The sequence below is a fragment of the Pagrus pagrus genome, assembly GCF_965226575.1.
Source record: "Pagrus pagrus genome assembly, chromosome: 3".
Lineage (NCBI taxonomy): Eukaryota > Metazoa > Chordata > Actinopteri > Spariformes > Sparidae > Pagrus > Pagrus pagrus.
This window is the reverse complement of record NC_140187.1, coordinates 30,494,612-30,518,497: the sequence shown is the minus strand read 5'-3', so window position 1 is coordinate 30,518,497 and position 23,886 is coordinate 30,494,612. Positions and strand designations below refer to the sequence as shown.

The following is a 23,886-nucleotide window of genomic DNA, read 5'->3' as shown; positions in this document are numbered from 1 at the left end:
TGTCTATGAAGGGAAATGAGTAAGATAAGAGCTTGCCTTAATGTGTGTGTGTGTGTGTGTGTGTGTGCGTGTGTGTAGGTTTTCACTGAAATGTACAAGGCAGTGAGTGTGACGTATTACATCTCTTCACTGTTGCCTTACAGAGGCGCAGTTTTCTCTTTCAGTGACAACCCAACCCCTCTCTCCGTCTCCCCTGTTCATCCTCCATCCTTCTTTTCTGACTGTCAGTCAACAAAGAGCACACTTCCTCCTCAGCTCCCCTCCCCTCTCATCCCTCACCTCCATTTTCTTTTCCCGTCCCTCCCCCCCTCCTTCAGTCTGTCAGGAGCACCAGTTCCCCCTCGCTCCTCTCTCCCCCGTCGCTTTCCTCTCCTTCGCTGTATGGAGGTCGCTCCCTCTGTCTCTCCCTCTCTCGCTCCCTCTCACTTTCTCTGGGCAGCGCGGTGGGCGCGGCCTGGCCCTCCGGTCGGCGTGATGCGGGCGGGACCTGCGGCAGGTAATGCTCCAGTAACGCAGGGTGAAAGGGCATGGTGGCCACTGAGACCGAGCCGGCGCCTCCGGGCGGGTACTGGCCCTCACTGTGGGAGTAGTGCATCTGCTGTGGCTCCGTTTGACTGAAAGGACAGGAAGTGACACGCGTGAGGTCAGCATGAATTCACTTCAGTTTGTTTCTGCTGATTCAGCAGTTAGATGATATTCACAGGTCCCAGTTGAATCATTTGCGCAAAGATTTACAAAATGTAGTGAGTTCTGGTATAAGCTTGTGGGTATTAAATCTTGCAGGGGAAAATACAATTCCCAAGGTGCATTTAGGCAAGAAATATTGAATTATTTATAGTTATTTTCCTGTTGAGTCGAGGTTGGAAATTCCCAGTTGAAATTTCCAAATTCTGACCTCCAGGGGACGGAGGTGAGGGACGCCAGAAGTTAAAAAGAAACTTGGCTGACTTTAAACAAACTGACGTCTCTTTGGCTAGTGTACATGTGACCTCTCAGCAGTGTGGCCTCTTTACATATATAGAAGAAAAAGAGAAGGGGAAATAACACCTGAGGTAACGGACGCCATTATACACCATTTCCTGTACGGTGCTTTCATTCACTCGCCTGATACAAATACTGTAGTCTACATGTACATCCTACACCCTCCACATGGGTGCTGCCATCGTTGTGTGCATCAGACAGCTGCTCTCTCATGGAGTTGGGGTGCCCAGAGTTAGCAAGCAGGGGTCGACCCGTATGGCTTTTTAAGGGCCGATACCGATACTTGGGACTGACTTTCATTTGCAGTGAAAATGTAACTCTTCGTCAAATTTCCAATACTCAGTGATGGAATTACAGTTAGTACCGTTTACTCAAGTTCTGTTCTTGAGTACAGTTTTGAGGTACCATTTAGCTACTAGTTACATTGCAGATTCTGTGTTGGCGTTGCTATTAAATATGACGTGTTACCAATCAGGTAGCGTCCTGGGCAGGACATTGTGTGAGAGGACGCTCGTCAGAGCCAAAGTAGCACATTTTTAAATTAGTTTATTTCATCGGCAATCTGGCAGAAAAATCACAGAAGCGATAATCGGAAAAATGCTGAATATCATCTATCCGATAATCGGTCTACCCCTATTTACAAGTACTTTGAGAGGTTCCGTTGTTCTTTTTGTGGTAGGAGGACGGAAATCTTTGAGTTACGAGCTGTCTGGAAAGCAGCGTGACCTGACAGTCGTGTCACACGTGTCTCTAACGACAGGTAGAGGCTTCAGATCACAGTGATGAGGAAACAACACGAACACTATCTGCTGCCTCCATCAGCCTCAGAGATGAAACTGAAATAACTGATTTTGCCTGTCAGATGTTTCTAGTGGAAAAAAACTAAAGAAATTGTGGTAGATATCATTGTTGATGCTATTTTATTTCTTTGTGAGGTTAAATGCTCTGTAGACATGTGGGATCCCTAGTTCTTAAGTATTTTTCAGACACTTAGGAACGCAGGTAGTCGATCAATTAAGAAAACTTGGATTCCCGTGGACCACCATTAGGTCTCAGTTTTGGACCTCCAAAGGAAAAGTTTGGGCACCCTGACCTGTCTGATCATGATATTATCTGGGAAGTCGTGTGTTTTCGTGTTCAGTAACATTTTGGAGATTGTGCCAGTATTTCTCTCTGAAAGTGAAAAGCAGTTGCGCTAGCTGACCGACAGTCCTACAGTGGGCCTGTGTAGCGTACCAATGTTGATACAAGATATCTTTTCCCCTTTTTCAACATGGCAGCTGTGAGCATCCTGTTGGTTAACTGCATGTGAGGTCGTGATTGAACTTAGGAACTACTTTAAATGCCTGTCCACAGCAAGACTGCACCGAACTGATATGTGCAGTATAAACAGTGTATGGTAAACATAATTACAGTGTGACATTTAATGTTTCTTCTACCGTGAGTATATGAAAAATCCATCAAACTGACATTCTAATACTGATTTTTTTTATTTCTCAAAATAGTGAGAAAAAGGACAAATGTGTTACGTGTATCTGTGAAACATGCAAAAACACCACTCAAACAGAAAAACACCCAAACCCGACCGCTGTTAGCAGTTTCCTCCAACTCCTCCAGCTTAACTAGTTGGAGGAGTTGGAGGAGACAATGCTGAGGGATGCTATTCAGCATCGAGGACAAACTGAAAAACAGCCTGGCTCAATACTCCACTTTTGTTTGTGTCTTCATGAATAAAGAGCTTTGGGAGCTGCAGACATTGTCTCCACTGTGTGGAGGTGCAGAGCAAACTCTTGTCAATGGAGTGAATTGTCAGCGCCGCCTGCCAAGGACAAACTCTGGGCTTATGCAAAGTCGTGTGAAGCATGTTGGTCTGCGAGCGCGCGCTCGGCTTCTACCTGTGTGTGTAGGTCGCTCTCTGCTCCTGACGACGGCTCTTCATCATGGCCTTGTACTCGCCCACCCTCAGCCTCCTCCCCTCCACAATGCAGGTCCGTTTGGGCCGAGGTTTGTACTTGTAGTCGGGGTAGCGCTCCAGATGCTGCCTGCTCAGCCTCGCCTGCTCTTCATAGTAAGGCTGCTTCTCCTGGTTGGACATGCCCTTCCACCTGGAGCCTGAACACAACGACATAACGGCACAAGGAGGATGAGGACAGTGGAGACGACTTAATTCACAGAGGAGGAAGAAGAGAGCATGCTTAAAATATTTATTTTAGCATTTTAGTTTTGCTTTAAATTAGTGTGTGTTAGCTTTAGTCTTAGGCATTCAAAGATTTTGTAGGTTATTATTTAATTTAATTTTTCCCTTTTTAGTTCAAATAAGTCATTTTGAAGGGTGTCCTGGTGGCTGTAAAAAAAGTCTGCATTTTCAAGTCGATCCATGAATCCTTGTTGCATGTTGACTTTAATGTGGTCGTGAATAAGCATGGGATCATGGCAGTTGTTGTGGTTGTTGTTACACAACCACCACTGCTGACGTGACTCAGGCAGAGCCGCTCACAGACGGGGTGATGTGTTAAAGTCACGTTCTTCACTTCAACTTCCTGCCTCACTCTCTGATGTATCATCTGACGTTTCCCCAGAAGTTATAGTGAACCAGTTAAAGACAAACGTTTCTCATCAGGGCTTTCTCATTACAAAGCATGTGAGACTGCATTCGTGTTCTCAGGAATTTGAAGTGAACTCGAGTCCGAACTCTCAAAATATGCAGTCAGTTTGTAATCGATTTCAAATGTTAATAACATTGTACAAATGTTCTGCTGTGTCAGCTGCCCAGTGAAAACACCAACTTTTGCTCTCAACGTCAGAAAAAAACAACTTGGTCAGCGAGAAATATTAGATTTTGAGTGGGAGACTGAAGTTTATCTTTTAAAAGGAATCCTATCTTCTGTGGAGCCACTCGGGGATCAGCACAGACACCGACCAGCTGCTTGTGTGAGGAGCTGCTAGCTGCACTCAGCTCGCCATGTGAGCAGGCCTTTATATCTCAGGATAAGTGTGAACACATAATAAATTAACATCTGAACTAAAGAAATACATTTAAACTAGATTTGGTGACAGCTTAAGTATGAAAATGACCCCAAGTTCACACAAGTCAAGAACACTTTGTGGCATTAAGACCTTTTGGCTAAAGTCAGACTTTGAACTGGGCAGGTTATTGGCCCATAAGTGACGATGGTTCACATGTATAGTGAGACGCAGACTGAGTGAGCCTCAGCAGAGCTGCCTGGTGAGATTTTACATATTAAATTCTTATTAAACTTTTGTGAGAGAGCTGCTGGAAGGTAAGTAGTGAAGAGTCGAGGCTGTGGCAGAGTGGATTCACCTGAGCAGAACTGTGTTTCATTCTTCTAAATTCATCTTTTCATTTGTAAAAGGAACATTGTGTCATTTCTTCTTTCAAAAGTTACACAGATAGAATTTCCCGTTCTTATTAATGACCACTACATTTGGATTCATTTCACTTTATCGCGGTGTCAATTAGAAGTTTTTATTACCATGGTGGCACATGAGAAGGCAGATCTTTTTTAATTATTTTCAGAAGACCAAAAGACACTTTGATGGATCAAGTCCTTCTCTCTGGGTGAAGGTGTGGTTCACACGTCTTCAGTCAGAAGGTGTGAGATTAGCTGCTGCAGTAATTGGTGTGAAAACCGGCAGAAACATGATCTCAGAGTTTGAAAAAATATTCTTTGTTGATTGAGATGATGTATTAATGTCGCAATTAGTTACTCATTTGCATGCGTGCTAGCGTGCGTGCGTGCGTGCGTGCGTGCGTGCATGCATGTGTGTGTCTGTGTTAAGGGTGGTTGCTCACAACAACAATCTCTCCACAATAGACAGGAATGTAAATGTTTGGGCCAAGGAAAGGGATTCAAGCCAGTGCCTGTGTCTGCTTTGTGTGTGTGTGTGTGTGTGTGTGTGTGTGTGTGTGTGTGTGTGTGTGTGTGTGTGTCTGGTGGGAGAAGCAGGTGGCTGTTCGTGCCCTCTCATGTGCCAGGCAGCGTCTCAGAATAGAGGCACAGAGTGAAACCCACCCCTGCCCAGTGCTAGGCTCACCCAGGATCTTGCTGATGGAGGAGTTGTGCATGTCGGGGAAGGCCTGCAGGATCCTCCTGCGCTCGTCCTTGGCCCACACCATGAAGGCATTCATGGGTCTCTTGATGTGGCCTGAGGAGGGAGGGGGCCGGGCCTCGGCGTAGCTGCCTGGGACCGCGCTGGGCAGGGCACCTACAGGAAAGAGGACTACAGTTAGAGAACCACACCAAACTGCTGGGCTTGGAACATGTTACTCACTCCTCCTTAAATATCTCTTTTAACATTTTCTGTCATGGCGCTTAAGTGGGGAACACCTTTAACCTTTCCCCATTGAAGGAAGTTTTGCTTCACCCACAAACATCCGATTACACACGTAGCTATGATTCACTTTCCCCACCCACGGTCTGTACCAGAAACTTTTGTTCCACGTCTCATTAGAGCTTCAAGGAGATGATGATGTGTGGTTGATACAGCTGAATCTGGAGGTGGTGGAGGTTATTTTTAGATATCTAAATGTCAATCTGGTACTCTGAGGGACAACAATAAGTGATTTTTGATCGTATCTAGAATGGTAAACTCAGTAGGCGATTTGTAAGGGGATAAGGGTGGGCCGCTGTCTGACCTTATAACTGATACTGATATTGATATAGTTATAGAGAATTAGTACATTTTGACTGAGTGTTTCTATTAAAACTGGCACAGCTGTGCTAGCCTTTACAGCACCGGCAGCTCAGGAAACTCACTGACCAATTGCATGTCTTGTAAATCACTCAGGTGACTCTACTCAGCCAATCAAATCAGTGTGTATCAGAGTCATAGGAGAGAATCAACAGCACAAACAGCTTTAAATCAAGAATGGACTCTCAGACGTTGATTCTTCCCACAGGCAGTTCGGTATGACTCATTTCTGAGACTGGAGCAATTACTAAAAGTGGTATTGTGATGTGCACTACTCGTGTTTGGAGCAAATGCCCACTCAAATCAGGACTGAGGGCACAAGAAAAAACATCCTAACGGCAGTTAGAAATGACGTAGAACTTTCCCTGAGGAAACGGTTTGAGTTTCTCTGAAACCCCCCTTAGCTGTAAGTTCAGTCTGTAGTGGAGGGGCGAGGTTGCCCCCCTGTAATAAACACATTACCTTCTAAGTACACTGCCATTACAATACACTAGTCACGTATGGACACACATTTGATAATCATGTTTATGTTAGTGAAGATAGGGCCATCATTATTTAAACAGGCTCCTCCAGGGACGCTCACCCTCCGAGTCGCTGCTCAGGTGGTCCTCAGTGGACGGCAGGCCGTGTCTGTCCTCGCCCTGCTCGGGGTGAGAAATTCTCTCTCTGCGGGGAGACTCTTTATACTCCTGCAGACATAAAGAAGATAAAGACAGATGAGCCACGAAAGTCACACAAATATTCACACCGGAGCACAAAGGGACGATTTGAATTTCCACTGCAGTTAAAAGATGACCCGATGTTCAAGGGGGTGTGTTCGAGGCACGCATGTGCTACACTGAGAGCTATTTAAGGTAAAGAAACTGCACGCTCGCCATATCAGCTGCTGTTTAAATGCAGAGCTGTAAATGCAAAGAAAGGAAATGACAACGCCACGGAGGAGGAAGAATGGTGTTTATTGTTTGAGGGAGGAAAGGTGAAGGAGAAAAGCCAGAGTTGGGAATGTAACAACTGTGAATTTGCAAAACTATCACACCATCCATCCTTGTGCTGTAAAACATTATTTATCCCCGCGCAGTGCAGTGTAAGACCAAAATAGGTCAGTCATCCGTGTTGGTGTTAAAGCAGCAGCGGCGGCGAGATGGAGCAGGATAATGGAGGAGAGGAGGAGGAGAGCCACAGTACAGTATTACTGTGGACAAAGAGAGAGGGCAGGTGGCTCACTCAATGCCACACTGAGGCCTTTGTGGTATTGTGAGGCTGCAACAGCTGTTGCTCCAGGACGAGACCAAAGCTTCAGCCACCTCAAAGAATCAAAAACCAAGACCAGAATAGAAGACAATTTTTACAAGAACCAAAACAAAAAATAACACAGTTTTTACTGCCGGGTCCTCGAAGACATACGTGAGGTTAAGATGCTTCAAAACTATTTAATTTACACTGATGCAAAGGTGAGTTTTGTGACTACAAAGTTCATCATTTGCTTCAATTAAAGTCACGTGTGTAATTAAAACAACATTTTGTACTTTTTCACTGCAGAATAAGAGCAGTTAAAACCATCTGTCAGTCACTAATCATGGAAACAGCAGAGACAACACTGCTTTATCCTTTCCATACTGTGTTTACTTAACAGCATTTTCCAGAAGGCAACAGCTAAAATACCGAGCTGTTAAAATGTGCTCCTGTGTGTGGTTACACTACAGCTGGGCTATTCTTCAGCGGGTTTAACCCCTCAGGCTCCTCAAGCTCATGACTCCTGTAACCCTAAACCTGACTCTGACCCCCGATCAGACCTCTAGGTCTCGGTCAGAGAAAGAGACGGACTTATGTCCAGTTAGTTACGGCATTACAAACCCCAGCTGTTCACATTTAAAGTTTGGCAGATTTCTCATCAGAAAGTAATTCAATTATGAAATGAAATGTCAATATGCAGTTTCCAAGGCTTTCAATTCTGTGAGTGGTTAAATATAAAAATGGGAATTTTAGACATAAAATACTTAATATTGCCCGATCACCTATCTGTTAAAGGTCCAGTGTGCAGGATTTAGGAGGATCTATTGGCAGAGATGGAAGATAATATTCAGACAGGATATTTTCATCAGTGTATAATCACCTGAAACTAAGAGCTGTTGTGTTTTGGTGACCTTAGAATGAGCCTTTTGTATCTACACAGGGAGCAGGTCCCGAGCGCCCGGCTTTGAAGCCAACGTTTGTAGTGGCCAAACTGTGTAATTACAGCGTCACATGATGCACTGTGGCTTTTTCCTCCTCAAGCTTACACTGTGAAAGAAGCAGCTGTACGGTGGATACATTTTTTTTAGCGTCACAACCCCCCCCGAGAAATGACTTGACTCGATTATCAGAATTTCAGTCATTATGTCCGATAAATTTAAGAAAGTAGAGAAGAGCTGTGAGAGAGATGAAATCATTTTATCTCTGTTAAAGTCTCTAATGCACGCGCTCTACCGGCCCAGCAACATGAAAGATCCAGGATTTGTTTTATACCCGGGGAGTCGGGGGGACTCGGCTTCATGCACAAAGACAAAGAAGCTTGACTTCCCGGCACCGCCTCCGTATCCAGTTTCTAAATGTAACATCCTTGGCAGGTGGACTTTTCTGTTTTAGTGCCTCAGGTGAATATTTCAATGCAAATTTGCCATCATGTTTACGCAATGAGATGCACATCTGACTCTGGACACACACAAACCATGTGAGTGTGTGTGGACTGTGTAGTTCAGCTCACCATCTTTCTGCCACCATCTCTCTCTCTCTCCCTGTCTCTGTCCCTCTCTCGCCCTCCGGTGTTGTGGCTCCTCAGGAGCAGCTGAGCATCATGGATGGCCTGGGTGACCACATCGCCGTCTCCCAGGAAACCTGAAGACGACAACACGGGACAAACAAAATGAGGCTGAGGAGGTCAAAGCGTTAGAGACAGCTAACATCTAAAGTCCTCCTATAGACACATCAAAGATATTAACAGTCTTCCCTCTCCTAACTCTCCTAAAAGTTTGAATATAAACTACAACTACCGCTGTTCTGAAGTCATGGTGTTGAATAATGATGTGGAGCAGTGTTTCTGCTGTTTCACTTCATCATTTATACTATTGGACAGCTGCATGCTTTGTCATAATAAGTGGAGAAATTCTAGTCTATAAAAATGTGTTTTGTGAGATTAAAGTGAACTTGACTTCCAAAACCTGATCATTTCATCCTCGAGTTCAAGTGAAAGTTCAAAGAAAGTCCCTACACGTGATCAGAAATCATGTTCTCAAGAATTTAACAGATGGACAACCCGAAAACTAATCCCTCCGGCCACGGCTGGTGCTGGTGGGTCGGCATATTTTCAAATGTACTATATATTTTGTGTTTTGCTCCATGTCATTCTTGGGAAAGTCAATGTCTTTGTGCTTTTCACATACAAAAAACAAAAATCAACATCTGTATATCATCTGTATTTCCTTTTCCCCTTCTTTTTCTCTTTTCATTACGTCTATGAAGAGCAACTCATTGAAAATAATTTAATAAAATAATAAATTCATATTTAAACAGGTCCAAATAGCCTCTTTCTGTTTCCTAAGCACATCTAAAGCGATAACCCACATGTCCTGCTTTGAATCTAACTACTGTACATGTTTGTTAGAGGTTTTTACTGTAGTACTGTGTTTTCTCCTTGGACTTGGAAGCACTCTCATCTGTCTATTGTTGCTCTGCTGTGTCTGCGTGGCAGCAGCAGCAGCAGCAGCAGCAGCAGCCCCGCAAATACAGAAATGCAATTACATTTAGAACATTTTTTAATAAATGGGAAGAAATTCTACACATTGTGACTTGAAATGTACCCAGTGGAGACGTTTACATCAGTGTTTCTCATCAAATTGAAATGTATGTAACCTTGAGGTCTATTCAACATGCTGAATGCTTTTCCCTCTTCAGAAAACATCTTCAGAGACAATTTGTGGAAGAATTTGAAAGCTTCTTCTCTGATTTTGGTGGCAACTTGGCATATTTGATACAGTTGTTGGTGTGTTACTGCCGTTATTAAACAGTGAAATGTCCAGTGGAATGTTAAAGGGCAACCTTTAAGTGTGTTCACAGGTCCTGGAGAGCACTGCGTTAGTGAAAAAGCAGTACAAAGCCTTTTTGTGGGTTCAGAGGAAGCTGCATGTCATCTGATAAATTGCCTCCAGTGATATCACTCAGTGGCCAGGTTGCATTGTGGGTTATGTAGGCACCAGCTTTTTGTATTCCACACATTCTTCTTCGTGCTCAACACCTGGTCACTGAGCCACCTGTACCACACACTTTATTGTGTACAATTGATGGAGTTACCCTTTAAAATGTCAGCAGGACTGGGTACAAAATGGCACCGAGATACTAACAAATTGGGGCCAGACTCTCAAAGCATTTCTCTAAAGCACTCCTAGTGGTAAGAAACTGCACAGGAACCTTTAAGAAACATTTTTACGGGCCTGAAGAAGGCCTTTCTTTTACCCAAAGTGAGCACTTAACAGTTTTTCCCCTTTCAGGATCACAAATTCCCACTTTCTATCACAGCAGTGTAAGCGTCAGTATAACTCACTGAGGGCAGATCGTGGCGGGCTGCGGGACACCTCTCTGTGGAGATCTCTGGGCCTGTAGGCCCCCTGCAGCGCCAGCGCTCCCAGCTCCAGGCTCTGCGGACTAGGTGTTTTCCCCAGCTCCAGCCCCTTTGGCTTGGAGGTCAGGTTCAAGGGCTGACTGGCTTCCTAAACACACAGTGAGAGCAGATGAGCAGGGGTGGGGCCACTTACACACATTCAGGCTTAACCACACAGGGCAAGGGTGTGTTATGCACGGAAGATTTGGCATGTCCGAGCGCATCTGTCACACCTTTGTGGCGTCTCTGGTCTTTTGTCTTCTTGTTCAGCTCATCTTCTCTTCCCTTTTGTTTATTTTAAACTGTGTTGGTCTATCTCTGCTTAAAACCATACACACACAGGCAAGAACAACCTCACACACACACACACACCTATAACACACACATTAAGTCTTTGAACAGAGGGTGTGGTGTGTTCAAGAAGCTTTTTTAGCCTCTCATGTACAGGAAAAGTACATTATGTGTTTAATCTGGAGGGAATCACTTTCCTTAAAAGTACACACTACACACACACACTGTACAGTAAACAGACACAGTGATGTTCGGAGCTATAATCTCTATAATGTAGGAGTAGGCCCATGCATTAGAAATGTTTGTATTCAAAGGACATGGGAAATGAGTTTGTTACACTGGGATGGCTGACGCACACAACACACATGCTGTATGATGTCTTACCTGTCGGAAGGAACCACTGCTCCTCTTGACGGGGGTGGAGTGAGGGTTCTGCAGCAGCTGCATGGGATAGTCCACGGCTGTGGAAGGTGTACAATTTTCAGTATGAAAAACATTTTCATCGAAAGATACTCACACTTGATACAAATGTACTGAATATACACTGTGGCTACGCTGCACACCAGTCGGATCAAAGAGAGCGAGGGTCAGAGGCCATTAGCCTCATCTCTACAGTTTACACTTTAACTTTTAATTGTGTTTATTTTGACCTAGTGTTCAACACAATAATAATGTATTTGGTGTTTATTTATAAAAGCATACGTATAAACGATATGTCACATTTGTTTCAAAAAGCTCACAAGCTTTTCCTGAGGCAGCAATGCTAAATACAGTAAGTACAATTTAAAACATCACCCAGCTGTGACAGTGTCAGCTGGTAAAGTTGTCACATCCAGAGTCTGAGTGTCATCATGACAAACAGTGTTCCTGGAGACACCTATTGTAGTGGGAAAGACTTGGTGCTTTGCCAGGTGTTTTTATGACGTCTGTCTGCTGACAGATTTTGTTAACTTGACAGCTTGATTATCATGCAAGATACAGTCAGGAGGCTTTACAGGTGTGGAGCTGAGACCAAAACGCATGCCAAGTTCCAACATGGGTGTGGTCCAAACCATGCTACCTGACGTGCCGGATGATATGTTTAACAGAACCAACACAAAGTGAGCCAAAACTGTTTGGAAGACGCTTTCAAAAAATAATAGACAGGTGATTGGATGAATCATCCGTCTATCACGGGCTAACTTCAACCAATCAGATCAACAGAAGGAGAACACTCCCACCAGTGGCGCCAGCTGGTTTATCAGTCGGTCGAGAGAAGCCTTAAAATTTCCATGGACAAAAGCTTTCAGAGCCGCTCTTTGCTCTTGTGGCATATTATATATATAATATAATATAACATATTTTGTTTGTTTTTATCATTATGTTTTTATTTTGATATAATGGATAGTTACCACAGTATAAGCTGCATTGCAACATCTTTAATGAGAGACATAACTGATTTTTGTTTCTACCCTGTCATTGTATATCATCAGCCCAACCCTAATTCACAGTATAAGCACAACAGGCCTTGACTTGCTAATTTAACAGTGAATTAAGCTACTATTGTTCCCTTTATTAGCGCAAAATGGAGGACAATAGTGAGTCATGTTGGACACCAAACCCTCTGGAAGAAATGCGTGGAAGACGTATCTGAGACTGGACTGCATGGATGGCAAAATCATGGGTGAAGATGTGGCTGCGTTCTGACTTTGTGGGCTAAAATGTAACATTAGCGCGACAGCAAAAAGAGCAGGCTACACTGGAAATGAATGGAACAACGTCAGTGCCACAATGCAGTTTAAGATGAGGCTTGGACTGCGTTGAAAAAAAATAATAAATTGAACAAATTACATGTAAATTCTCCTTCATTTGAACTTGATTTCTTCAGAGTGCCAGCCATGAAGTCCCTTCTGGTGTGGAAAATATTTCACCATAGCGTTAGCGATAGCATTAACTTAAATTGCTGAGGTGCACTAAGTTTTGACTTCCAGGGAGGCTTCCCATAAAAATGTCCAGTTAACAGTGAAACTACATACTGTACAGTATACGAAAGCAAACAAACAGAAGACACCACCCAAATCAAATGACAGCTCCCGACTCCGTCCACATCTTCAAGTAAAGGAGAAAATGTCTGTAGCTGGCCTCGCCCACACACCCACACACCCACACCGTCTATCTGCATTTCTTTTACATACATCCGTCAAAAGCACTCACACACACACGGATACACACATTTCTTGAAATAAAGAAAGCAAATGAATGGTTATCCTTAACATCCGCCTACAATGTTTTAAACGCTGGCCTTGTGTCTTTTAGGTTTGAAAAGATAGAGAAGACAAGGTCACCCAGGAGCACAGCTTTTAAGACTCGTGAAAGCAAAACTGCACAAAGCTGTGTCTTTCTAAACGGTGCCCTCTAAAGCCTGCTAACTGTACAAGCAAGCGTGTGAAAGGTACTATCAGCCATATTGTTCAACTCAAGCCTACATTCGTATCTCCTGTATGTCGCTCCAGCACGGCGACTAATGGATCCGCATTGATGGCCACAACATTTTTTTTTGCAGCACAAAATGTCTGTCCTTCAGAGCACACAGTCGCTGTCACATAAGTCGTGTGTTTGTTCCTCCTTTGGTATGTAAGAATCGAGTTTGAAAGGTGTGACAAAACCTTGAACAACTATCAGAACATTATAGGCTCAGTAGAAGGCGGAACATTATTGAGCCCTTTAACAATGGCTACAGGTGTATACAGATGGACAGGACTCCTACAGGACTACCACTCTACAGTAGTGTGTCAAGACATTTCTCTGAGAGTTTTGATTATTCTATCCGTAATGAAAACTTACCTCCAACTAAAATAAGGTCACGCTCAGATGACAGCATTGCCTGAATAAAACGCAGCCCCCTCATCTGCTCCGATGAGGCCGCTGCAGTGGCTCAAGTCGGAGGTTGGTCAATATGCAAGCGTGAACTCCAGGTACATTACTTTGGAGTGTGAATCGGAGTAATTCTACTCTTCACCTCGTATGTTATGACGGAAGACAAAATAATTGCAGCCATTATAACTTTTGGAGTAGAGCACTGGGAAAACCATCTGACCACTGAAAAGACTAGAAACTGGGGCGAGTGAAAACATTAGATCCGTGATGATCGATGACGAGACTTTCACCTTCCGTTTATTACGACATGAATCGAACGGAAATGTGTGGCCATCCTCTGTTAACGTTTAATGCTCAATTCTAATTCTGTATAGGATTCTGATAGTCAATATGTATTGTATGTATACATTTAAGGTTTAATGGGAGCCAGCGACCTCTCTGCTAGCTTCATGACTAACCTGGCTTGCACGGGATTGGTTGCAGCGGCAAAGTCATCTGCGAGTCAGAGGTGACCTGGAGGGGCTGGCTGTTCGGATGGAAAGCCGGGATCATCACGTAGGGCATGTTCACCTGCTGGGACGAGGCAGGACAAATACACCTTACATACAAGTTCTTGCCTCATTTGGTCTGAAACACAGATTTCTGCACCGTGACGTGTGAAAGGTCTTGAGGGCTGACCTGGATCTGCTGCTGAAGCAGGTTGATCTTGTGCTGCTGTTGGATCAGTTGCTGCTGCTGCTTGGCGATCTGAGACACACAAGATATGTTCATTCTCACACGCATTGTATGTGACAGACAGACACAAGTGCACACAGCGTAGCCAGTGGTCTTCGTTCAGGGACTCAACCCACCAACTGTAACTCACTGCAGAGCATATGAATCTAAATATACATTTCAATTCCACACTGTACAATAGGTGGATAGCATATGAATAGTTATACAGTGTGTGTAAAATAACAGCATGGTTCAACTGTTGAGCCAAAAATCTGATATGTGAAATCTTTGGGGCTGAAACATTTCAACTCGTCAAGTCTTATATCATTGTCATTCCAAGTGAAGCCTGTTTTGACCTTTGCAACCACAGAGAGATTTCCAGGGAACACAGAAACCTTTTCACAAAGTCAGAAACTTAGTTCTAGTCTGGCTTAGCTCTAGTTTTGGATCTTCGACTGTCGTTGCTATTTGACAAAATGTCTCCGGTTCTGAGGTGGCTGGGGCTTTTTTTGAGGAGACGTTTTAAAGGGAAACTCCACCAACTTTACACATCAAAGTCTGTTTACACGTCTTATAGACTTCTACTGCATACGTTAAAAACGGTGCATAGAGCAGTGATAGAGAAGTGATGTCACCTGCCACAAGGGTATTTTAAGTTTCTCATTTAGCTTCTAGGAATTCTCAGTTCCCAGGTCTGTTTGATCAGAAAGGCTCATATAATCGTTTATAGTTCTCAATAGACAGCGCAGACACATTAATGTTTTGAAGTGACATAATGTGGGTATGTTTCAATAAAGTTATGGTATGCTTGGAATCTCTGAGTGCTACCTGTTCCTGCTGTTGTCGAGCCAGCTCCATCTGCTGCTGCTGTTTCTCTAGCAGCAAGGCGGCCATGTTCCTCTGCTCGGAGTGGGCTCCAAGCAGCTGCTCCCTCAGACCGCTCAGCTGGTTGATCATCATCAACAACTGGAGCTCCTTCTCTGCCAGAGCCTCTGGGGTACCTGGAGGAGGTCAGAGGGGCAGGTTTCTCAAAAAACTGCTGCTTCACTGAGTGAACTGTGTCAGGATCAGTGTTGGATGGAAAGGGATCTCTATAACGTTTTACAATTTGTGAGCAGTGTTACGAATTACAATTTTAAAGCGGCTATCGTTCATGTTTATATAATATCATTTCATGCTGTGACAATGTGAAAACAATGAGAAAACAATGTGAAAACAATGTGAAAGGTGTGGCTCCTGGTGAAAAACCTACAGAGAGTTTCAGCTCATTGTTTAACTGTTCAGCTGCAACTTTCACTCTCACTGCTCTCATAGCATTGTTTTCGACCACAGAGGGCACCTGTTGTTGGAGAAAAGGCTAAAAAAAACACAACTTGTACACGACCTGTTCAGCACCAAACAGCATAGAGACGCAGTAAAAAGAGTGGCACATCCAGCAGCTAAAGAGCCAAATATTTTCCGGAAGGGTGGGTAGAGACCAGAAATAGAGCCATAAAACTGCCTCTGACTGCTGGATGTGTAATAAAGCAACTGTTTGCTAACAAGTGCACCAAAACAACTTAAAAGGTGACTGACAAGTGTTTGGTTTATAACCGGTTTACGCTGCCAAGTGGCCAAAAATATGTTACTACCGTCTTTATTCACGGTTTTTACTTTTGTTATGTCTACTTCTACATACTGCACGATACATTGGCTAGATGTTAACTTACATTATAGCCACAGTACATAGAAATGATTTATGGGTTTCAGTCAGGTTCGGTCACTTCAATTGACATGGTGCTTTTAAGTTCTTTTAGTGAAATTATGATTATTATGATTATTATTATGATTATTATTATTATTATTATTATTATCATCATCATTATTAAAAGGTAAGCCTGAGAAAGTAAATATAGTGTAAAAATAAGTTGTAAGTGATATTAAGTGATAACTGATAGCGTTGGAGCTAAATGTCCTGTTAAGTACTTGGGTTTGTTATCTATGTGACAGCACTGTTAACGCACCGCAGAGACTATTTTTTAGTTGCTACACAGTACATATCTGTAGTCAGGGTTAACAGGCAAGCTGTAACCATGGTAACGCCTGTGCAACATGGTAACCGCGAACTCAGTGCTGCAGCATCGGGCCGAAGTCGGGGTCCAAAGTAAAAAACAGAACGCCTGTCAAGTTCAGGTTCAGACAGAAAAATGCGGCCCAAGCATCATTAGTGTTGTTCTTGTTGTTGTTGTTATGTATTTCTCATGGTAAAGGCATACATAGGGCAGTAGCAGTAGTAGGTATTACTGTATATAACAGTAATGTGTTGGACATGCTGGTATGTACAGTAAGTGGTGTATAAATGGTATAAAGGTGTTGGTAGTGTCTGAGAGCTGACCTTTCAGTTGTCCTGCCCCCACTGTGCTTTTATCCAGAAGTTTCTCCTTCCAGTCAGCATTCAGCAGCTTCTCAATGGTGGGCATTACTGTTAACAGGACACAACAGGTACTCAGCAGAACCGCACTGGGCTGCACTAGATGGCGTGAAAAATATTTTCTGTCAAATAAAATCCATCTGACACCAAACTACTTTCTCAGCCTCTCCTCTGCCTTCCTAATGGCATTGATTGAAGAAGACATTTGAGGTGCCGAAGGGCAGAGGTTGTTTGTGCGTCTGGGAGAAGTTTTGAGTGTTTGAGTGAATCAATATTTGGACAGAGAACAATCCAAGGTCAGCTAGTGGAGAGAACTTGAGAAAAATTTGAAGGCGAAGAGTGCAGGCTGGTGAAAGACTCGAGGGCAGGGAGAGTCTCGGGAGCAGCTCGGAGAGCAGCCTTTCACTCCGCATGTGAGTGTCGAACAAAATGAGACAAAAAAATAAAAGACCCCGATCCCCCTGAACCCATTCAGAAACCAAAACAACAGCCTCGCTTCGCCAGACAAACCGTCACTTCTATGCATCGATTTTCAGCAGACTGCATTGTTTAACGCTCAATAGCAGCAGAATGCAGTGCACTTAAACACATAAGATATGTAGTCTTCAAAGTCTGGTCAGTGAGAAAATTGTATGGATGTGTGTTTGAGCCAGAAAGAGAGAAAGACTTCCATAGAAGGAAATAAAAAGGGAGCAGAGAGCAGACAGGCTGTGGAGGTGCGCTGACACTGATGTTGTAAATTCAACATTAGTTGAAGAATGGTGAACACTTCTTGTGGTGAATTCAGAAATACAAGTTCATTTCAAGTCTCATGCTACTGAGCGGTACAGAAACAACTTGTTCAAAGGCCTTAAACAGTGTGTCACCTGCGCTTTTCATTTGTTTGATCAAATATTAAAGCTGCCCTGTGGAGTTTTACTCCTCAAGCACCTCAAGCTGTTTTTTTTTTTTTTTTTTATGTTTGTTTCATGCATGAGGATGCTCAGGATAAACATTTCTGCAGTTTCTGAGGTAACTGCAGGCTGGTAAACATGGATGCAAAGATGCAGGCTTCAAACTTTATTACTTTATTTAAAAAAAAAAAAAACTCTAAATGTTTTATAAGGAAAGAAATGGACTGGGTAGTTTTGTTAGACCCTTGAAGATTCACACAATGTGTTGTGGTCAGAATCACTGAATGTAAACAGAACTTTTTGTTTACCAGTAAACTCCACAGGGCACCTTTAGTGAGGCTACGTGCAGTACTGTAGGTAATCCAACTTTTGCTTCCCCGAGTGGTAGTTCCCTAACTCATTCAAAACTTGTTAGAATGCCAACTGTGATAAAGTTTTGCAGGTATTTGTTCATAAATATTGGTCATAATATTTGTTCAAGGTTACGATTTTCTTTCGCTACTAAGATGGCGGCGTGCAAGCATGCAACAGCGTTGAGCTCTTCCAGACAACCAGCCTGTCCTCATCAGAAAAACGGCCATAGGTCGACTCTGACAGAAACTTGTTGTTGTATGTTTCTTGTATGTTTCTTGTTAGGCAGCGACCTCTAGCGGCTGTGGTAATTATCGCGGCTGCAAAGGAGGAAGTCAGGCGAAGTAATATGAAGAGCAAAAAGTCTGCACAGGTTCAAACAAGCACAGGACTTTGATTCAGAGGACTGCTGTTCAGGTCCAGTGTGAAACCAGAAGTCAACAGTGAGTTCTTTTAACGCATTAACGCCGCTTTTCCACCAAAATTAGCTAATTCTTTTGAGCGTCACAACCACCGTGAAATGACTCGTTTCACTTTCATAATTTGAGCCATTCAGTCCAACAACATTTGGAAAGTCTAGAAGAGCCGCACAATTAAATAACTGTGATCGAGGTACTGAGCAGCTTTCATAGGAATGAACGGGTCTCTGCCTCCAACACTGTGTCCAGTAATAAAACGTCTTTAACAGACCGCATCCCAGATTCCTTCTTTATTCACACGCCACCACCAGGTGTTGATAACGCGTCATCACTTCGTGCTTCAGAATTTAGCGTGTTCACCCGGGTCTTACGTTTAGATCAGGTCTACTGCAGAGTCAACTGAGCCGGGTGTAAATGCCAAGTTTATTTGACCAGTGGAAAAGGGGTATAATGTAATACAGTCATGTCCATAATGTAACCCAAGTTACTTACGTAATGTATTAGTGTTTGTAACTGAAGTTACAGAAGTGACAAAGTGATTTTAACCCAAACCATAATGTTTTCCTGAACCTAACCAAGTAGTTTTCTTGCCTGACCCTATTCAAACTGTTATGACAAATATGACATCATAATATGATGAAGTGGCCCTTAATTCACCGATGGATTCTCAAAAAAGTATGTTTAACACAGCTACAGAAAGCGAGTAAGACCTCATGTGCTAATATTTCGTCAAAATCCCGTGTGGTAGGTTAGACTAAATGAAACAGAATTAACATTCTTCTTCTAAATATCAGGAGCTATGCTTTCAACAAAGAGGAGATATTTTTCAGTTTTATATTACACCAAAGTGCAGGTCATTAAATGATCAATACCAGGACTGCTTCTTTTGTCTGTCTGACTACAATTACTTGGCAGCAGAATCATAGAGAGAGACCATATTAAGAGTTCAGACAGACCTTCCTTGAAGTTAGACGGTCCCTCTGGTCTGTCATGTGTCCTGGCCTCCTTCAGTCCCATGGGGCTTTGCCTGTGAGGCAGCTCTTTACCTGGAGAGCCCTCCTGTCAGGACACAGAAAGAGACCATCAGCTGACGAAGCATCAGAGCAGGAGAAGGAAAAGCAGGTTTAACTTTGATATATCATTCTGTGACACTCACTACACCTCCTTCAAAGCCTGTCGACAACCTGCCTGTCATGCCTTTCGTGATATCCTTACCGAAGGTGAGCAGGAGAGTGGTGGTGTCAATTGGCGGGCCTCCAGTTGATGATTTCCTGACCAATCACGTGAGGGAGACGTCTTGGGAGGTTCAGCACTGATAATGACTCCACCTCCTCCGCCGGACTCGTCCTGCTCCACTTTGACACCAACACCCATGCTGACATCCCCGCCAGAGAGGAGGTGCAGCGCTGGAGGGCTGGGCTCAACCATTCTGTTGAAAGACAAGCGCAGCCTTTAAATCCAAATGTCATCTGGGTGTGGTGAGGTTTGGGCACTTGCCAACTTTTATTTAGTAGTTGATATCATTACAGCAAAGATCAAGATAAAAAACAGTTCACATATGAATTTTACATGAGGCAACTGTTGTCTGATTGTTTATTCCACTGACAGAATGATAATGCGGGGTCATTCTGCATGTGTTCATCTCCGTGTCTGTTTCAAGTCAACTTACTCAGGGAGAAATGAGGCTCCCTGCAACATTAACAATGTGAAAGTTAAAACAACTTTTGGAAAAGAGCTGGTTGACACCTCCAGCCAATTAATATGATACTACAGACACACTAGCAGCTCTGTGGGGCTGTATATAGGAGCAGTGGTGCTTTAAGCTAAATGCTATCAGCATACTAATGCTCACAATGACAATGCAAACATGCTGATTTTTGCAGGTATAATGTTTACCATCAGTTTAGCATATTAGTGTGCTAACATTTACTGATTAGCACTAAATATATAGTATAGCTGAGGCTGATGGGAAAGTCATTATTTTTGCAGGTATTTGGTCATAAATGTAAGTATAGGACAAATCGCAATTTGTGTCCTTATTCATCCTCTGGAGAAAATGAATGTCCACAAAAGTTCATGGCAATCAATCAAGCAAATGTTGTGACAATTCAGAGTTAGTAGAAACTTTGGTCTACCAGAAGCATTAAAGGAAAATTCAGGGAATTTTCACCAAAGTCATTAAAACTTATCCTCTGGGGCCACTGAATATCTGTAGCATAATTCATTTTGTTCGGAAAAAAAAGTATATGTATACATGTCCTTAAAGGATAAGTTCACCCAAAAATGTAAATGCAGTCACTGAGGTGGGTGGAACAACATGAACTATTATAAGTCATATTATAAATTCAGCTGTGTTGCTCAATCCAACCCAATTTACTTTTTCAATCAGTGATTCATCCCAATCGGTTTCAGCTTTGCTGTTGTTCTGGCCGATGTAAAGCTGCCATCAATAAAAGAAATTAACCTCAGAACCATCCCAATTAACATTCAGTTGTTACACGGGTGATTCCAATGATGGATTTCACTGTCCCCTCTCACAGTGGACCCTTGTGTCGAGGTGAAGCAGATCAGTTTATGAAAATATGGTCCAAAGCCTCTTCGCATGGGGGGTCTCTGGTGCCTGCTGTGTGTCTGTCAGGGTCTGTTTGATGATAATAATTGAGAACTGCTGTTTTAGGTCACTGCTGAAGTCAAGGTCAAGGGTTAGATGGTGTTTGTTCTACCACCAACTAAAGTCATAGCCAAGGCCTATTGTCTGAGAGTGTGTGGGTGTTCATGCGTGTGTGTGTGTGTGCATGCGCGTGTGTGTGTGTGTCTGTGACAGTGAATAATAGGAGGTTATAGGGGAGGGAGACAGACAACGCCTCAGTGAGGGAGAAAAGGGAGAGAAAGGAAGAGAGGACAGGTTGAGTGAGAGAGGTTTGAACCACAGTGAACCTGAACATATCAACTCAGTTGTGTGTATATGTGTGTTTGTGTGTGGTTGTGTGTGTGTTATTTCCCTGCTCTGCAGCAGGAGGAAAGAAAAACACAGCAGACAGCAGAACAAAACAAACAGAACACACAAGGGCAAAAAGTGCACATATATATTAAGAGGCAGAAAAAAAGCCATTGTTGGAGCCAGGGAACAAAGGAAGCCGGGACAATGGGGGAGAGGCTGACAAAAGCCGCCGGCCGCAGGAAACAGGCCGGATAACAATGCCAGCGGAATGTGCCGACCAACTCGGGAACACAGCAAAAAAATGCGGAGCGCCACCGTTCTGCGGAAAGCATAATAATGATTAGAGCCCCCCCCCTTCACCCAGCTCTCACAGCCTGCATACTGTGATTCTGAACAAAGCCACCTGTCTGCCAGGGTCCAAGGCTCCAAACCTCAGTGATGTATATGTGTGTGTGTGTGTTTAAAGCCACACTGATAAAATACAGTGAGACTAAAACAGTAAAGGCCACCTCATCTTTTACGAAGTGAGACACGATGACTCGACCTCTGTAGTCGTGTGGTCGCTGCTGGAAATCTTCTCCACACAGGAAGTGATGAATCGATGCATCGATATAGTGCAACACAAAAAGTGTCCTCATAACCAGAGTGAGAGTGGCTCTGGCAGTGAAATTTAGGCTAAAGCACCCGCAAGTCACACGAGTTAACGCACTCTGACTGACTGTATTTATGGGTGACGGCTCCACACAATCAACTCATTGTTCTTCTGCACTGAAAACCTTCTCAGAATTAAAGGTGCAGTGTTTTCTTGTAAGTTAAAGGTCATGTTTACATTCTCGGTTTCTCACCAAACCGCAATGTGAGTATCCTTGAGGCCTAACAAACATGTTCAATGCATTTCCTTCCTCAGATGCAAAGCCGATTGTTTACACTGTCTGAAACCTGCATTGTTTACATCCATGTTTGCTTGCTAGAACCTTTTGTTCTTGCCTTTAGCCTTTGTGTCATCTCCATACCCATTCCCTTCATATACAATTCATTGCTTTATACCATATTGCTTACTTTACTGCTATTATACTCTGTTTTGTTTTTGTTTTCTGAATTTTCTTTATACTTTATATTTACTTGTTTACTTACTTGTTTTTATTTCTGCTGTGGAGTCAAAGAATTTCACAAACATCTTGAATCTTGAGTCAGTGAAAGAGCATGAACCATCACCTGTATCCTCGTGCGCTCGATAACAAAACATTGCTCCATAGCATCACTAATGGTCAAAACCCTCCAGAGGGCACCTTTAATTTACACTGAACAGTTGTCCCATACCTAAAAAATCCCTCATCCAGCCAACTAACTGCTGTTGCAGCTACAACCATCAGACACTTTAGGTTATGCTGCGTTCTTGACAACTTGGAACTCGAAAAATTTCCGACCAGAAAAAAGTGCAAGGGAATGCAACTGGAAGTGCTAGTTCCTACTATGGCAGCACCAATGGGGAGGGTGTGGAATGTATTTGTAGATGACAGGACTTGTAAAGGGCTAATGCATAGAATGTTTAGATGCATTAAAGAATATGTAAAGTATAGGAATGCAACACAATTGCATCTGTTACCTTGTGTCATTTTCACTCCTCTGGTTTGTTTATACATGCAAGGAGGCTGCACTGCTGAGGGTTCACGTGTGTGTGCACTTGCCTTAGTGTTTCATGTTAACTTTCGGCATCATGCACCTGTAAAACACTTGGAGATTAGAAGTTGGAGATTTCAACGAGGAAATTCCGACCTCTGACTGGAATGTAGCATTAGTTTTGCTGTTTGTTTCTCTTTTTGTCAGAAGAATAAAGGCCTGTCGGACAAGCCATAAAAAATTAAGGTTCAATGGAGACAAATCTTCTTTGATATCTCTGTCTCTGTCTCTAATATAGTTAGTTAATAGTTAGTCAAAAACAAACTACCCCATCTGGTTATTTTATATATCAGTGGTTTCTCAATTGATTTTTTTCTGAAGATATACTCTGTGATGATATATATGTATCATTATTAGTATGATACACAAAGAAATAAAGAACTTCATGTATAACATTTGCCGAATTAACAAAGAAGCTGAAATAATTAAGAATTTGTCACAGACAGCTTTTTCTTTAGGTTACTCCTCAACAACTCACAAAATTTAGCAATTTTATAAGGGAGTCTGGGGAATTTCTTTCCCTCTTCATCTCCTTCACTTGTTCACTGTGTAGTTGCTGTACAGTACCTGCTTTGAGCTGAACAATGTCGGTTTTCAGGTTTGCTGTCTGCTGAAGTGCAAAATGTTCTCGAGGTATTACATACAGGCTATCCTGGTCATTCAAATAAACAGAAGAAACATGAATGTTGCACACCAGTTACTATGATGTCATTATCAACAGCATCGCTGCACTAGATGCCACTAAGTCCCCTTTAACTACTTAATACAGTTAAATCAATACCACAATATGTATGTAAATATTTTTTTTCTCCAAATAGGACAAAATGGCAAAAAGTATCTGCGCAGTTACAGATAAAATAGCCAAAATGACTGTTTAATGCAATGAACTGTGTTCCGGTGTTATTCATTGCATGAAAGTTCTTTACACATATCGGGCCACCCTTAGTTTTTAATTACATTTTACTTGGAACCATCAACGGTGCAATATGTAAGAACAGACCCTG

The 23,886-nt window shown here is 42.9% G+C and overlaps 1 protein-coding gene across 3 annotated transcripts in view; it reads right to left on the bottom strand.

Moving 5' to 3' along the window:
• Window positions 1-313: 313 nt before the first annotated feature.
• The window catches only part of sox13 (SRY-box transcription factor 13), a gene marked incomplete at both ends in the record, with an annotated part of 48,483 nt that continues 24,910 nt past the window's right edge, over window positions 314-23,886 (bottom strand). For 2 of the 3 annotated variants that reach the window (XM_084348065.1, XM_084348064.1), the window contains 13 exons: window positions 314-614; window positions 2,877-3,093; window positions 5,038-5,208; window positions 6,278-6,383; window positions 8,438-8,568; window positions 10,271-10,436; window positions 11,003-11,079; window positions 13,933-14,047; window positions 14,153-14,221; window positions 15,017-15,189; window positions 16,563-16,649; window positions 19,218-19,320; window positions 19,477-19,690. In XM_084348065.1, coding sequence (XP_084204191.1) covers window positions 314-614; window positions 2,877-3,093; window positions 5,038-5,208; window positions 6,278-6,383; window positions 8,438-8,568; window positions 10,271-10,436; window positions 11,003-11,079; window positions 13,933-14,047; window positions 14,153-14,221; window positions 15,017-15,189; window positions 16,563-16,649; window positions 19,218-19,320; window positions 19,477-19,689 — 1,929 coding nt within the window. The remainder of the gene's footprint in view (window positions 615-2,876; window positions 3,094-5,037; window positions 5,209-6,277; window positions 6,384-8,437; window positions 8,569-10,270; window positions 10,437-11,002; window positions 11,080-13,932; window positions 14,048-14,152; window positions 14,222-15,016; window positions 15,190-16,562; window positions 16,650-19,217; window positions 19,321-19,476; window positions 19,691-23,886) is intronic. The other variant, XM_084348066.1, reaches the window with a different exon arrangement.